This window comes from Somniosus microcephalus, chromosome 14 (assembly GCF_052327205.1).
Source record: "Somniosus microcephalus isolate GS21.2 chromosome 14, FLI_Smic_1.0, whole genome shotgun sequence".
NCBI classification, from domain to species: domain Eukaryota; kingdom Metazoa; phylum Chordata; class Chondrichthyes; order Squaliformes; family Somniosidae; genus Somniosus; species Somniosus microcephalus.
The window spans coordinates 97,602,694-97,617,077 of NC_141000.1; the positions used below are offsets into that span (position 1 = coordinate 97,602,694).

The 14,384-nt window shown below is 41.7% G+C and overlaps 2 protein-coding genes across 2 annotated transcripts in view; one reads left to right on the plus strand and one right to left on the minus strand.

Moving 5' to 3' along the window:
• The window catches only part of LOC147107746 (charged multivesicular body protein 2b), a 30,817-nt gene extending 25,817 nt beyond the window's left edge, over window positions 1-5,000 (plus strand). The window contains exon 6 of the mRNA XM_086007026.1: window positions 302-5,000. Within this exon, the coding sequence (XP_085863152.1) occupies window positions 302-412 (111 nt within the window). The 3' untranslated portion in view covers window positions 413-5,000. The remainder of the gene's footprint in view (window positions 1-301) is intronic.
• Window positions 5,001-5,032: 32 nt separating this feature from the next.
• pou1f1 (POU class 1 homeobox 1) overlaps window positions 5,033-14,384 on the minus strand; it is a 37,841-nt gene continuing 28,489 nt past the window's right edge. The window contains exons 7-9 of the mRNA XM_086006077.1: window positions 14,117-14,281; window positions 11,713-11,773; window positions 5,033-5,782 (exon numbers count right to left, since the gene is read on the minus strand). Of these exons, the coding sequence (XP_085862203.1) occupies window positions 5,569-5,782; window positions 11,713-11,773; window positions 14,117-14,281 (440 nt within the window). The 3' untranslated portion in view covers window positions 5,033-5,568. The remainder of the gene's footprint in view (window positions 5,783-11,712; window positions 11,774-14,116; window positions 14,282-14,384) is intronic.

Consider the following 14,384-nt stretch of genomic DNA (forward strand, 5'->3'; position numbering starts at 1 on the left):
CCTAATACTAGAGATAAAAAGAAAACCTGCATATGTTGGAAATTTGAAATAAAGTGAAGAATGCTGGTAATACACAGGACTTGTGTTAGGTTCTGAAATGTGAAAAGGACGGAGAGTAATGTTTTGGGAGAATTGGTGGAATTCTGATGAAGGCTTGCTACCCAAAATATTTCCTGTTCTCTTTTCAGATTCTGACGGACTAGCAGTGCATTGCCAGCATTTTTGTTTTTTAATGTTCTATTTTTAGATGGTTTTAAATGGCAGCGCACATTGTGAGTGAAACTTGTTGTTTTCCCCACAGATGGCTAATGCTCCATCAACAGCCAAAGGTCTACCTACAGCATCTACGTCTAAGTCTGGTATTTCAGATGAAGAAATTGAACGGCAGCTGAAAGCTTTGGGAGTGGACTAATGAACCTGGCTGTGATTGGGGGAGGAGGCAATCTCTTTCTGTTCACATGTGAATACCTTCTACCTTAATTAGCTTGGATTTACTTTACAGGCAACATTGGATAAATAATGGGAGCATCATGGATATCCTTAAGTAACTTTAACAGAAGTGTTCATTTCCAAGGCCAGAATCTAAAGCCAGACTCTGCCCACTTCGGTAACATATTGCTGCTTTAAAAATAATTTCTGGAGTGGAAATAAACAGTATATATGGTTAGTGATGTTTGTACAGCATGACTGGCAGATGTAAATCTGAGCACTGTACCTATGTTTAATTTGTTTGTCTCCATTTCTCGTAACAAACCATTTGTTGTGGTTTCCCACTAAAATGGAAAAGAAGAAAATGTTTGTTGCCAATTACAATAATTTGTTTTAATATTCTGGTGTAATCTATATTGTTAACATCTCAGTGGGCAAAGCTATAGGTAACAGTTTAATATTTTCAATGCTTTCATATAAATTGTTAAACAATTGAAATGACAGTTTCTTATGAGTATCTGGTCTCATTGAGATCTAATTTACTAAAGTTGCTGTTGCATACTACTTTTTGGGTTGATGTGCAGTAGTTGCATCTGCAGCAGCACTATAACTCGGGAGTTGTGTTCTGATCTGATTCCTGTGTGTACTGAAGCCTTGTACCTTTAGAGGATAGTCTCTGGTCTTTTGGGCTTCATGCTGGATGTAGAATAACAGCAGCCTGGAGTGAGCCCACATTTCAAAAATGCTCAATAGTCCATTGCATGTCTTAGCTACTTGATAAATTTAGGAGAATTTGTTTTAATCAGAGAGTGCACACTGTTGCCAGCTCTCTCCGACCATTTAAAATTACCTGCACATATCTCCAAAAATGTATGTGCAGAGCAGCCTACAGCAAGCTACAGCTGGCAGAGTACTTCAGCTTTACCAGCTGAACATCACATTCAACAGATAGCAGACTGAGTCCAGTATCTACAGTATAACAGCAGCCTAAATAATTACCTGGAGCTCATTATAAGGCAAATTAAAATTAATGCTTTACACCAACCCTGCTTTGTGCCAAGGGGCATAAAAAACACTCACTGTAGGTGAACAATGACAGTAGAGAAGACTGGACATGGAATTTAAATATATTTAAACAATTTCTATACGATAACCATGACTTATAATAAATATATAACTACAGACTGCAGCAAATAAGTGATGTGTGTGTGTGTATATATATATATATATATATCTTCTAACTTAACAACATAGAAATGGCGATTGTGTCTTTTGAGTTGGTCACAAACTCGCTGAAATGATTGTGCTAAAATTCTTCATGAGGATACCTGTCTAGCAGAATGGGGATTGGTATGCAGCTTTCTGTTCTTGGTTGCAGACTGAAAGCTGCTATTTAATTCCTAAATTAATAATGGCCAAGATTATCCGCTACGAAGAAGTCCACAGCATGGAAGAATTTCTTCCAGCTAGAGAAGGATAATTTGTGAACAGGAAGAGTGTTTAAAAAGTAGTAAAATTACAAACCAACTAACTTGCAGTCTGCTTTTATGCTTGAAAACAATATATATAATGGTGGAAGTGAAAAATACAGTATTACAGATCTTTGGGGGAAAAAATAACTGGTGTAAATTAATTATTTCTCTTCTTGAGTAAATAGGTTCTTAATTATAATGTACCTCACCTTTTAGAAAATGCACAAGTAGCATCAGGTCTTTTAAACCAACACTATCGAAACGGTACACAATTGGAGCATGAAACCAACCCTGACTACTCTGTATGTCTTTTCTACGTAATTGTAACTTAGGCCATCAGTCACTTGTTCAAAGATTTCAAAAACATTGGTCATGACAAACACATTTTAAATCTGATGGTTAAACTTTTAAAAAGTTTCACTTTTTTTTACTAAATCTTAAGGAAAACTAGATTATCATTATATACTTTCACAAGATCGCAGGATAATTATGGATGAGGAAGGCCAGTTGGCACATCTTAGTTTATCAATCCAGAAAGGTCAACTTTATATTGCCATATTCTGACAATAGATTGTGTGTGCCTTTTATTAAAGCAAGTCTTTCCTGGGGCACAAGGATTTTGAGGTTAGATAGCTGGAAACTTTTCTTCTTCCTCTCTCCTTCCTTCCTGTGCAATGAAAAATAATTGACCTGGGAGCCTAAGTATAGAAGACAACGTTATTTTTGTATTCCTAAGTCACAATATGGCAGGCATTTTTGACTCTACGCTCATTTGTATTTTGGCTATGCTCAAAGCTGCCATTCCTATTATACAGATGTATAAATATGCATATTTATTTAGTATGCAAGTATTTAGTATTCAAGTCATTCTTGCCTCAAAAGTTCTAATCATTGTTTGACAGAACTGATAACTTTGTTAAAATTATTGGGGCAATGAAATATTTACAAAACATGAGTTCTGTTCCTCAGTTTATAGGTTTATTTTCACCGTTGGAATTATTTATGGAAGTTATTTGAAACTTAGATTAAATTAATGTTATTTCCAGTAGAGGTAATGGTATGATCTGGTTAAAGTGGTGGAAACCTTCACTTCAACAAAATGCCTTGTGTAATGTTTTTGCTCTGGTCATGATTTTTGCATTGTATGGTATTCTTGGAGTGTAGTAAAACATCTGTGCTGTATTGAGGTACTTAGTTTCCATTACTTGTATAGTAGATACTAATGACCACATATTTCTATGACCTATTATACTGAGACTCAGCTGATGAATAGTCTTATTTTGCTCCTAACTTTTTAAGTGCCTACTAATGTGTGGATAGATAGTTGTGTTTTTCGATAGCTCCTCAATGTTACAGTAATTATGTCCCCTTTTTCTCTAAGGATGAAACAGAATTAATAGTTTTCTGCATGGGCTCATTTAAATGACCAACTAACTTACTACAAGATCAAATGGTATTGTTAATACTTTGTAACACTTGGGGAGGACATGGAAATGATGCCTGTACTGATGTGTATTTCACATTAGTTCAAACCAAAAGTAGAACATAACTAAGACCGCTGCAATTCATATGACACAAGTAAAGGGAAGTGGGGAAAAAGCAAATAACCACAGTTAGAGCAATATGCATTGTGCCATAAGGATGTTCAGGTCGTTTTTTGTGTGTTTTTATTAATTTTGCATTTTCTTTAGCTAAATGATTGAAGAGGGTATTCTGTTACTTTTTTTGGATTGATAACTAATAAAATGTTTTGTAGGCATTAGAGAGTAATTAAAAGGTAATTTATAAATCTGTGGTTTCACCTTTTTAAATCAAAAGTTAACATTTGCTACTAGATGTTTATCAAATTACCAGCTTGACTTTAAATAATGAAGTTTTTTTCTACTGCAGCAATGGGTTTAAGATTCTATCAGCTGACTATGGACAGTGTTCGCCAGTGATCCAACCAATGATATTGTCAGTAATATTGATGGCATTCAATGCAGTCTTTAAAAATTACGATATATCGTGCTGCCCTGTTGTTTTCCCCTTTCCATCTCATAGTTTACCGATTTTTTTAAAACTTTTTTTAAAGATCAAGAACTGGGAAAATAAATCTTATATGGGCAAAGATGCAAGTTTTAAATATAGTGTACCAGTTCATTCGCAAAAATAAAGCATATATACACCGTACAAGAAATTTTGAAACCTACCCAATCATGTTTTGCTTTCAATTTGGATTTTATTCTCATTCCTTCTTTCTCATTTCTTTGTGCTAATTCTATCACTCTTCTTCCTCACTTGCTATCTCATTTGTCTTCTCACACAGTCTCATTCCCCTTTCATTACTTGTCATGCCTTGTCTCTTCCCTCTTTCTCACATTCCGTCCCTGTCTCTCATTGCTCCTCTTTAACTTCCTCTGATCGGTCTTCCCTCTTTCCTTTTCTCCTTTCTTATTCCCCCTCTGTCTTAAGTGCTGCCTTATTTCCCCTCTTACTGCTTCTTGCATTCCATCTGCTCATTCATTCTTTTTACTTCTAATGTCTGAGCACTGCTCTGGTGCTGTTAAGTAGCTGACAATAACATTTAGAGTTTGACATTTTATTTAATGAAAATTAAACAAGATTAATTTTCATATTAGGAAATTATACATTATAGCCATTGATCAATAATCATAAAATTGCAAAAATGACAATTAAATTTTCTTTTTTTTGGAGGTATCTAAATATCTTGTAAGATTTTTCTTTCATTCTGTTTTTCAGTTTTTGACACTAAATTACTGGTTGACACGTGCTTTATTGAATGGGCCTATTTCCTCAACTTGTGGTGGGTGTTACCATCCCTCTTAGGATGTAGCTTCTCTCCATTTCCCCTGATGAATATTTTATCTCTCTTTAATTTGTTTTCCATTTTGGGGAGACATTAGTACCCTGTATTAGATACTAACATTTGAAATTTCTCAATGTTCAGGATCCAGGTGCTCTCCCCATTGGGTTAATAAGTAATACAACCCTCAAACTCTGATGGCTAACTTGATTAATTCAGGAATATGGTTTATGATTTTTGTCTCTTTTCAGAACAGGAACATGAACTCTACAATAAAATTCAAAGTTTTAAAATGAGCTCATATTTGTCTAACTGAGGATTCTGCAACATGTAGGTTAGACTTCCTTGAGTGAAGATGATCAGATGGCTAATACAATAAAAGGAATTTGGATGAAAAATTGCCCGGCTCGGTTGGTAAAGTCCATGAGTAGCTGAGCCGCACAAATCAGAAGATTTTAGTTTGATTTCCAGTCTGCTGAGTTAGCTGATGTCAGTTAAGGTGGCAGTAGAACTGCTGCAATTGGCCTCTGTGTTCTGCGCCAGGGTTTCCATTCAGGAAACTGCTGGTGTGTGTATGCTGGGTGAGGACAGGATCGAGCTCTACTGTAATACCACCCCAGTGAAATGGATCGCCAGCACTCGGTATAGAGGCTCACCCTATAACAATGGCCACTTGGGCAAGGTACTTGAGAGAGGAGTCGAAAGTTTACAAAATTAGATGGCTATCATCAAATGTTTGTGACCTAATTCCTATTGTAGGAAGAAAAAGGTTTTACCAAAACTGCAGTAATGTTTGTTTTATAAACAATGTTCTGTATATTTTCCAGCACTTTGGGTTAAAAGCTAAAGGTAAAAATTAAACTATCTACAATCAAGGTGTTCTTTGAAGGGAAAATTAAATGCATTGTGGTGCAGGTTTGTCTTCACTCGTTTCTCTCTCTGCCGGCGGTTACAGAACCAGACTCTTACGACTTCCTTCTCCAGGTTTAGACTCTCTGCCATCTGCATGATCTCCTGTGAGGAAGGTTTACTTTGATGTCCAAAGTGTGTCTCCAGAGCTTCTTTAGCCAGCAGGCTAATGGTGCAAAAAAAATTCAGTAATTAATGCAACCTGTGTCTTCAGTGCTATTTATTAAATTAAACCAATGCCTACATTTAATTTGTACTTGGCAGTTATCTGTGAGGCAGACAGTTTTTCTCCTGTGAATTTGCATGCCAAATTGTGTTTTTCAGTAGTGCGAATCATTTAGCAGCTATTTAAAAATTAATATTTCATAATATATTAAAGGAGGAAATATAACAATAGAAAGGTAAATAGCGAACAGCCATTTCATTGGTTTCTCAAGCCATTGCTTTCTTTTGGAATTTTGCTCAACTTACAAACTTGGAGTTTGTGTCAGTAGTTGTTTAATTTATTTACTGTGGACATTTAGGCTGGAATTTTCTGGCGACTGTGCGGATGGGATTGGAGGGGGGTCGGGAACCTCCCGTCATCCCACCCCCACGTGTCTTTCCCTCTGGCACATCTCCCAGCGCAGCAGCAACCCGAATGGCAGAGGCGACTGAGCTAATTCAGATGATTATTAGGTACTTGTCAGACTCTACCTTTTCAAATTTCCCTGGATGACCACGGGAATCATGCAGCTTGGGAACCACGTCTGTGAACCTGAGGCGGATGTTCAGTGGCCTTTGATCCAGCTCATTAGTGCACAGCATGGAAAACACAATAAATATTCCACCTGACGCCTGGTTACTTTCCTAAGGCAGATGCTGTTGCTGAGTGCATTGTTAGCACAGATTTAGCTTTCTAGAGATTGCAACTGTTTTCAGCAAAGTCGGGATCCATTGTCCGCTCATTGGTACAACCTATTCACACCACTGACAGATTGCTTCTGCTTCTGTCATCTCTACTTGACCTGCCATCTATTACATAAGCATGGGTGCTGTTTTTACTGTCTCACCTTGGTCCTCAGAATCAGACTGCAATGAGCCCCAACATCAGCAGCACCAACAACAACACCACCAGCTTCTCAAAGACCTGATGCTTCACAGGACAGAGGGCATCAGCGCAGGCTGCACTGCACTGGAGGCGATATCTCCAACACAGGGTATACAGGCAGAGGATGAGCTTCCTCAACATGACTGAGCAGCAGTGCCAAAGGAGGCTCAGACTATTGCGCCAGGTTGTCGCAGTCATTTGTAGATTGCTGGAGCAAGACCTGCAGCGCAGAGGAACTGGTGGGCATGCCTTACTAGTGGCTGTCAAAGTCACCAGTGCCCTCAACTTCTTCGCCTCGGGCTCCTTCCAGGGATCTGCAGCAGACATTTGTGGCATCTCGGTCAGCCGCCCATAGATGCATCACACAGGTCACCGATGCCCTGTTTGACAAGTCAGCCAATTATATCAACTGTCACTGATGAAGCCAGACTTACTGAGCGGGTGCTGGGCTTTGCCGCTCTGGCTGGCTTCCCATGGGTGCAGGGTGTCATTGACTTCACATGTGGCCATCAGGACACCCTATCATCACCCAGGACTGTCAACCGCAAACATTTTCACTCCCTCAATGTTTAGCTCGTCTGCAACCATAGGAAGATCATAGAATAGTTACAGCATGGAAGAAGGCCATTTGGCCCGTCGGGCCCGGGCCGACTCTCAGCTAGTCCCACTCCCCTGTCCTTTCCTCGTAGCCCTGCAAATTTATTTCCTTCAGGTACTTACCCAACTCCCTTTTGAAAGATAAGATTGAATCTGCCTCCACCACCCTTTCGAGGCAGTGCATTCCGGATCCTAACCACTCGCTGCGTAACAAAGTTTTTTCTCACGTCGCCTTTGGTTCTTTAGCCAATCTGTGTCCTCTGGTTCTCGACCCTTCTGCCAATGGGAACAGTTTCTCTCCATCTATCTAGACCCTCTTGATTTTGAACACCTCTATCAAATCTCCTCTCAATCTTTTCCGCTCCAAAGAGAACAACCCCAGCATCTCCAGTCTATCAACGTAACTGAAGTCCCTCATCCTGGAATTGTTCTCGTAAATCTTTTCTGTACCTTCTGTAAGGCCTTCACATCCTTCCTAAAGTGTGGCGCCCAGAATTGGACACCGTGCTCCAGTTGGGGCTGAACCAGTGTTTTATACAGGTTTGTCATAATTTCCATACTTTTGTACTCTATGGGCTGGATTTTCATGTAGGAGGCGGGACTACAACTTTCGGGGCTGTAGTCCTGCCTCCGTCGAGTTGTAGCCAACCCACGTGATTTTGACTTGATTGACCTTGTTGAGCCCGCCCAGCGGGCTCAGCAGGCCAATTAAGGGCCACCCGGCAACAGGTGATGTCACAGATTGATATTTCATCTGTCAAGACCTTTTGACAGATGAAATATCAGTGTTTGACAGCTGTTTGAAGCTGTCAAACACTGACAATCTGTACTCTTAAGCTAATTCCTTCCGCTCAGGATGATTTAGAGATCTCTCCAGAACAGAAAGCTGAATGCTGCAGATTTTGACAGCTCGCGGCCATTCTGCTTTCTGTGCCGGTGAGATGAGGGACTCCCGAGACCTGAAGGAAGGAAGGCTGTAAAGGTAAGTAAAACTTCTTTAAACACACCAAACACACTTACCTCTGCACTCATGCACCCATCACTCACCTGAACACCGGACATCTCGACCCCTCCAAGCCCGACGGCCCAACTCGCTAACTTGGCGTGGTTTGGAGCTGTCGGGAATCCCACACTTCAAGAATGAAAATAGGGATTAGGCTAAAAACTGTCTGTTAACAAACAGTTAATTGGCACTAATCCCCTTCCTGCCTCGGGGAGGAAGGTCCCAGTTCGGGTCGGGTACCTACCTCCTTTGAAACTGGCATGGAGGCGGGTTGGGGGCGGGATGGGTTCATGCCCCCCGATTTCGGGATTTTAACCGCCCACATGCCTCCAATCCCGCCTCCACGGCCCAATGAAAACCCTGCCCTATACCTCTATTTATGAAGCCCAGGATCCCGTAAACCTTTTTAACTGCTTTATCAACCTCCCCTGCCACTTTCAATGATTTGTGCACGCATGCCCCTGGGTCCCTCAGTTCGTGCACCCTCTTTAGGATTGTACCATTTAGTTTATGTGTCCTCTTTCTACCAAAATGTATCACTTCACACTTTTCATGCATGTGTACGCCAAATTCCCTGGCAGCTGTCATGACTCTTTTGTCCTGTACCAGTCCACCCTGCCTCAGCTCTTCGCACCTCCAAACAGACTTTCCATTGAAGGTGTGGCTCATGACACCCTTGAGGAGGCCGAGGAAAGATATAATGAAAGCCACATTTCCACCAGATGTGTCACAGAGTAGACAATAGCCATACTGAAAATGCGCTGCAGATGCCTTGACAGATCTGGAGGAGCCCTTCAGTGCACACCAGCCGGAGTCTCCAGAATCGCCGTGCTCTGCTGCACCCTGCACAACAGAGCGCAGCAGCGAGGATTAGCGCTGCATGAGGCACAAGGCTCTGAACGTACAGCCTCTTCAGAATAGGAGGAGGAGCTGGAGGAACCTGCAGTCCAGATCCCACCATCACCTGAGCACATTGTTGCCCGGGAGGCCAGGGATGCCCTCATCATGGCCAGATTTACTTAACTTCAGGCATTACACCCATATGGTTGCCATATGCTGCACTAGGCTCCCAACGCCCCACTGCATAACCATAAAGCATCCCTACAATGACCAGGCCATTCCTTTCACACTGACCACCATTGCTGGAGGTAGCGTTAAGTCTCGCCATTCACTCCAACTCACTAAGCTACTTCCAAATCTGCAGACACAATTGGCCATGTCCGGAAAATGGTGAAAACAAGAATTTTTATCTGTGACATCACATTAACGGAAACTTCACAGTTATTAAAACACCTCCTTGTGCATCTACTTGTGTGTCATTTTTCTCTTGTATTCCATGGAAGAGCCTACAATCACCATCACCTGCGACACGGTGTGGTGCTCATGTTAGAGATGGGCTCCTCCATTCTCTGCACATTTGCAGACATCGCGGTCGCAAAACATGTTAAAGCCTCCTGCACTTCTTGCTGCACCGCCAGGATTGCCCTCTTTCTGGAAGGTCCTCTGAGGCTCAGCATCTGCATGCAACTGAGCAGAGCTGGGAAAGTCCTGCGCCCTCTGGCGAGGAGTCTCCACTGCTGTCCCTGTCTCTACCATCTGCTCTTGCTCACTTGTGCAGTGTGAGACACCAGGTGACAACACTACTCTATCTTGCGTGGGACCCACCATGATGTGCATCTCTGCTGGTGCTGGGTGCGCTTATGTCTGGTGACGGTGCACCCTTAGAGGCTGGAGGCTCCTCTGAGGAGTCGCCTTCGTCTTCCTCCTGGACAGTGGGTGGGGCTCTTGATGTACCTGTAGGAGAATAAAGAGATGATTTAGAAATGTCATATCAAGAATGGGGAATGATACCATTATGCACATGATGAACATTCATTGGCTGCTGACATCAGTCCCCATATGAATAACTGCTGTATGCCATGTGGTTGTATGAGATGTAATTCTGTCACCAGGTTGCTGAGATGTCCCCCTCTCTCCGTCTCCCACCTCCAGCTGTTCTGTGACTCCTGAGACTTCCAGGGTGACCTCCTCTGCTGCAGTTAAGGTGGCCAATGATGGAGCGCCACCTACGGTTCTCTCCCTCTCCCTCTTATTGTGGGCTCTCTTTCTCTGCAAGGAGGCAAAGAAGAGAAGTTTGAGTGAGAGTGATGGAATGAGTGTAAGGAATGGATGGGTAACATCTTTAGAGAGCGACTATGAGGGAGTGTCGTGCCAATGCAAAATGGCCTCCTTGGGTGCTGTTAGTTGGTATGATTGCATTAGGATGAGGGTGAGTGTGAGGGGTGGGTAGTCAGATGGGGATGTGATAATGTAGAAAGAGAGGGATGGGTGAACGTGCAAGGTATGTTGGTGTGAGTAATGATGTGCAGGAGCAGGCTTGAGAAAGCAGAGTAATTGGGATGTGATGGGAGGCACAGCAGGATGAAGTTGAGTATGACTTTGCACTCACCTATCCTGATCTAATGAGATCATTGAAGCATTTCCGGCACTGCACCCAGGTCCTCCTGACAACATCCCTGCTGTTGACCTCCTCTGCTATTTGGAACCAGGCTTCTTTGGTCTGCTGGGGAGGTCTCTTCCACCCATCCAAAGGGAAGAGGGCCTCCCTGCGTGCTCTCACTCCCTCCACAAGCATATAGAGGGAGTCATCTGAGAACTTGGGTGCAGCCCTCTGCCTCTGTGCAGTCCTGTTTGCAAGTGTTTGGAACGCTCCAATGCTGCAGTACAGTGCCTGCACAATCCTAGATGAACCTTCAAATGCAATGTGGCCATGACTCCTTTAAATATCCCGGCTGAAAATGTGTCAGCGGTGACGTCATCAGACCCGCACCATTTAATTGGGCCGGGTAACATGCAGGGTTGCCTTAATAGGCGCCACTAATGGAAAGTCGATCTCAGGAGTGGAATGGAATGAGCCGCGGAGTTGCGACCCGCCACGGTGACCACTCGCTCCCGACGTGTCCAGGTAAGAAAATTCCGGCCTTAATGTTACATTTTCTGTCAAAATTTTACATTTGTGTGGAAAATTGTTAATGTCAAATAGTCAACTTTAATTTACTTCTATGCAACTACTGTACCTACTTCCCACAGTATCCTGTTTAACTGTACAGCATTAGTTTTACCAAGTGTCACATTGCATAGGAAACTTGCACATTTACTGTCATTCTACCACAAATGGCAAAAAAAGTGAAATTTCCTTCTTTCCAATGAATTTCCAAGTATTTTACACTCCTGTCCCACATGTAAAATCTAAAATACTACTGTTCACTTGTCACAGCAAGAGTTCCAAATAGTACCAAGAAGCTGATGATCCTAAACATGTGCCCCGAGACCAATCTATTTTCACTACATGGAAAACATGCACTTCCCTTCCATGAGTATGTTTAACCATTGTTGTCATATTCACCTGATTGTAGTTCTTCGCTTTCTTTTTCTTTCATTTGTTCCCGCTCTTTCATTATTTAAAGCTGCAAGGAATTCTACAGTTACTAAATACAATTCACATGCGTATCAACTGGTGAATTTGTCCCCAGTTCTTCAATTAGTTTTCTCATTGAAAAATATTTGATTAAGCAATAAGTTCCTGATCTATTTTGCTACAAGGAAACTAAACCCCAAAGGTACAGTAGCCATTCCTTTTTGTTACATATTTTATTTTCTCTTTAATTACTGTGAAGGTTTTCAAATGTTTATTGTTACGTTTATATAAAGCTCTGGTTAGATCTCATTTAGAGTCCTGTGTTCAGTTGTGGGTACTGTACTTCCGGAAGGATACATTGGCCTTGGAGGGGGAGCAGCGCAGATTCACCAGAATTACACCGGGGCTAAAAAAAATTAAACTATGAGGACAGGTTGCATAGACTAGCCTTGTATTCCCTTGAGTTTGGAAGGTTAAGGGGTGCTCTAATTGAGGCGTTTAAGATGATTAAAGGATTTTATAGGGTAGATATTCCCTTTGAAATGCACCACAAGTTCAGGATTTCCGCATGCGCTTGCGCATGTACGAAATCCGGAACTTGCGGCCTGTCAAGGTATGCGTTGACAGGCCATACGCGGGGGCCACGGAAGGCCAATCGCTTGCACAGAGTTGGGCTATTTGCCCACCGACTGGCCAGTGATTGTGCACAGAAGTCTTATGGTTGATGCAAGAGGGTGCAGGGCCTGTTTGCATCAGAGTAAGGGGATATCCAAGCCATTAATTAAACATTTTCATATCCTAAATTATGCACATACACTGTATGAAATGAGTATATACATATATTGGCCAGGAGTACAGTTTTAATGATGTATAAAATTATCAAAAAATTAATGTTTTAGTGAGGATGGTGGAATGAAGGTAATTATGAATAAAATTCCAAAATCTGTACATTGTATACTTATTAGATTTGGGGATTCCATTGCATCTCATTAGAGGATTCCCTTCGTAAATGATTGAAATGGAATTCTGCTTATCGATTAGAGGACCAGGCCCACGTGATCCCAGTAACGCTTCTGCACCGCCTGCATCCCTGGGATCTGTGGGCCATTATGCTGGCCTCTGCCTTGAGGCCCGAGACTGCAACTTTTTGCAGCCTGGCCACCAGCAGGTACTTTCATAATTCTTTCACAGGTCGGAGGTGTACTCCAGAGGTATGCCTCCGACCGCAATTTCTATCCCATTATATAGACCACACTTAGAATACTGTGCACAGTTGTGGTCTCCATGTTACAAGTAGGATATGGAGGCACTGGAGAAGGTGCAAAAAAGATTTACAAAAATGACACCAGAAATGAAAGGTTAGAACTATCAGGAAAGACTGAACAGGCTGGGGCTCTTTTCTCTTAAAAAAAAAAGAAAAGGCTGATGGATGACCTAATAGAGGTCTTTAAAATTATAAAGGGGTTTGATACGGTAGATGTAGAGAACATGTTTCCACTTGTGGGGAGTCCAAAACTAGGGGTCATAAATATGTTAGTCACATAAATTCTATAAGGAATTCAGGAGAAACTTCTTTGCCCAGAGAGTGGTTAGAATGTGGAACTTGCTACCACAGGGATTACTTGGGGCCAATAGTATAGATGCATTTAAGGGGAAGCTAGATAAATACACGAGGGAGAAAGGAATAGAAGGATATGCTGATAGGTTTCGATAAACTAGGATGGAAGGAGGCTCGTGTGGAGCATAAACACCTGCACAAAGCAGTTGGGCTGAAAGACCTATTTCTGTGCTGTAAATTCCATGTACAGGAAACTTTGGTTTATCCGGAGGTTAACTGTCCGGAATGCTCGATCCACCGGCAAAAATCAGGAGCCGTTTCGTTAGGTTTTTTTTCTTTTCGTTGCTTTTTTTCACCAGTCAGGCTCTGCAAGGTCTAGCTGAAGCTGTTGCTTAGCTACATAGACGCTGTTTAGAAGCTGTTGCTAAGCAACAGGGTTTGTTGCTAGATACTGAGCTCAAAAGCTCCTTATGTTTTAACATTAGCGCTGGTTTGTCGGGCAGTTTTGATGGGACGGCAACAGCTCGGTCCCGTCGGTGCCGGATATCACAAAGTTTCCTGTAGTATAAATGAAACTTTATAGGTCTAATGAAATAAAATGTGAAACTAAAAATAGAAGTTATTACATAATTTACAAATGTTATAAACACCATAGATCCAGGAGAATATCAACATCTATAACTTTTAAAGTGAAAAGATTTTCTGAAATCAGTTTATGGAAACATTTTGATAGGTTTTACGGAAGATTTATATTTCTAGTACCTATATAACGAATATTCCTGTTAATCAATGTCGGAGGGCACATAATGATGGTAAAGATTAACAGATACATACCTCCTGCTTGTTCTGCTTCATCTAACCATTTGGAAAGGATTGACTTAAGCTTACAAGCATTTTTAAAACTGAGCTGTAAATTTTCAAAGCGGCAAATAGTTGTTTGACTAAATTCTGAGCCGTGCACTGCAGCAAGAGCCTCTCCAACATTTGTCTGAGTATAACCTGTAGTGAGAGAGGGAGAGAAAAGGTGAAGTGTTCTTAGGGGGACTTTGCTAATAAAGGCAATAAAATGTAATCAGAATAAATCTTGGTGCTCCTTTTAGAA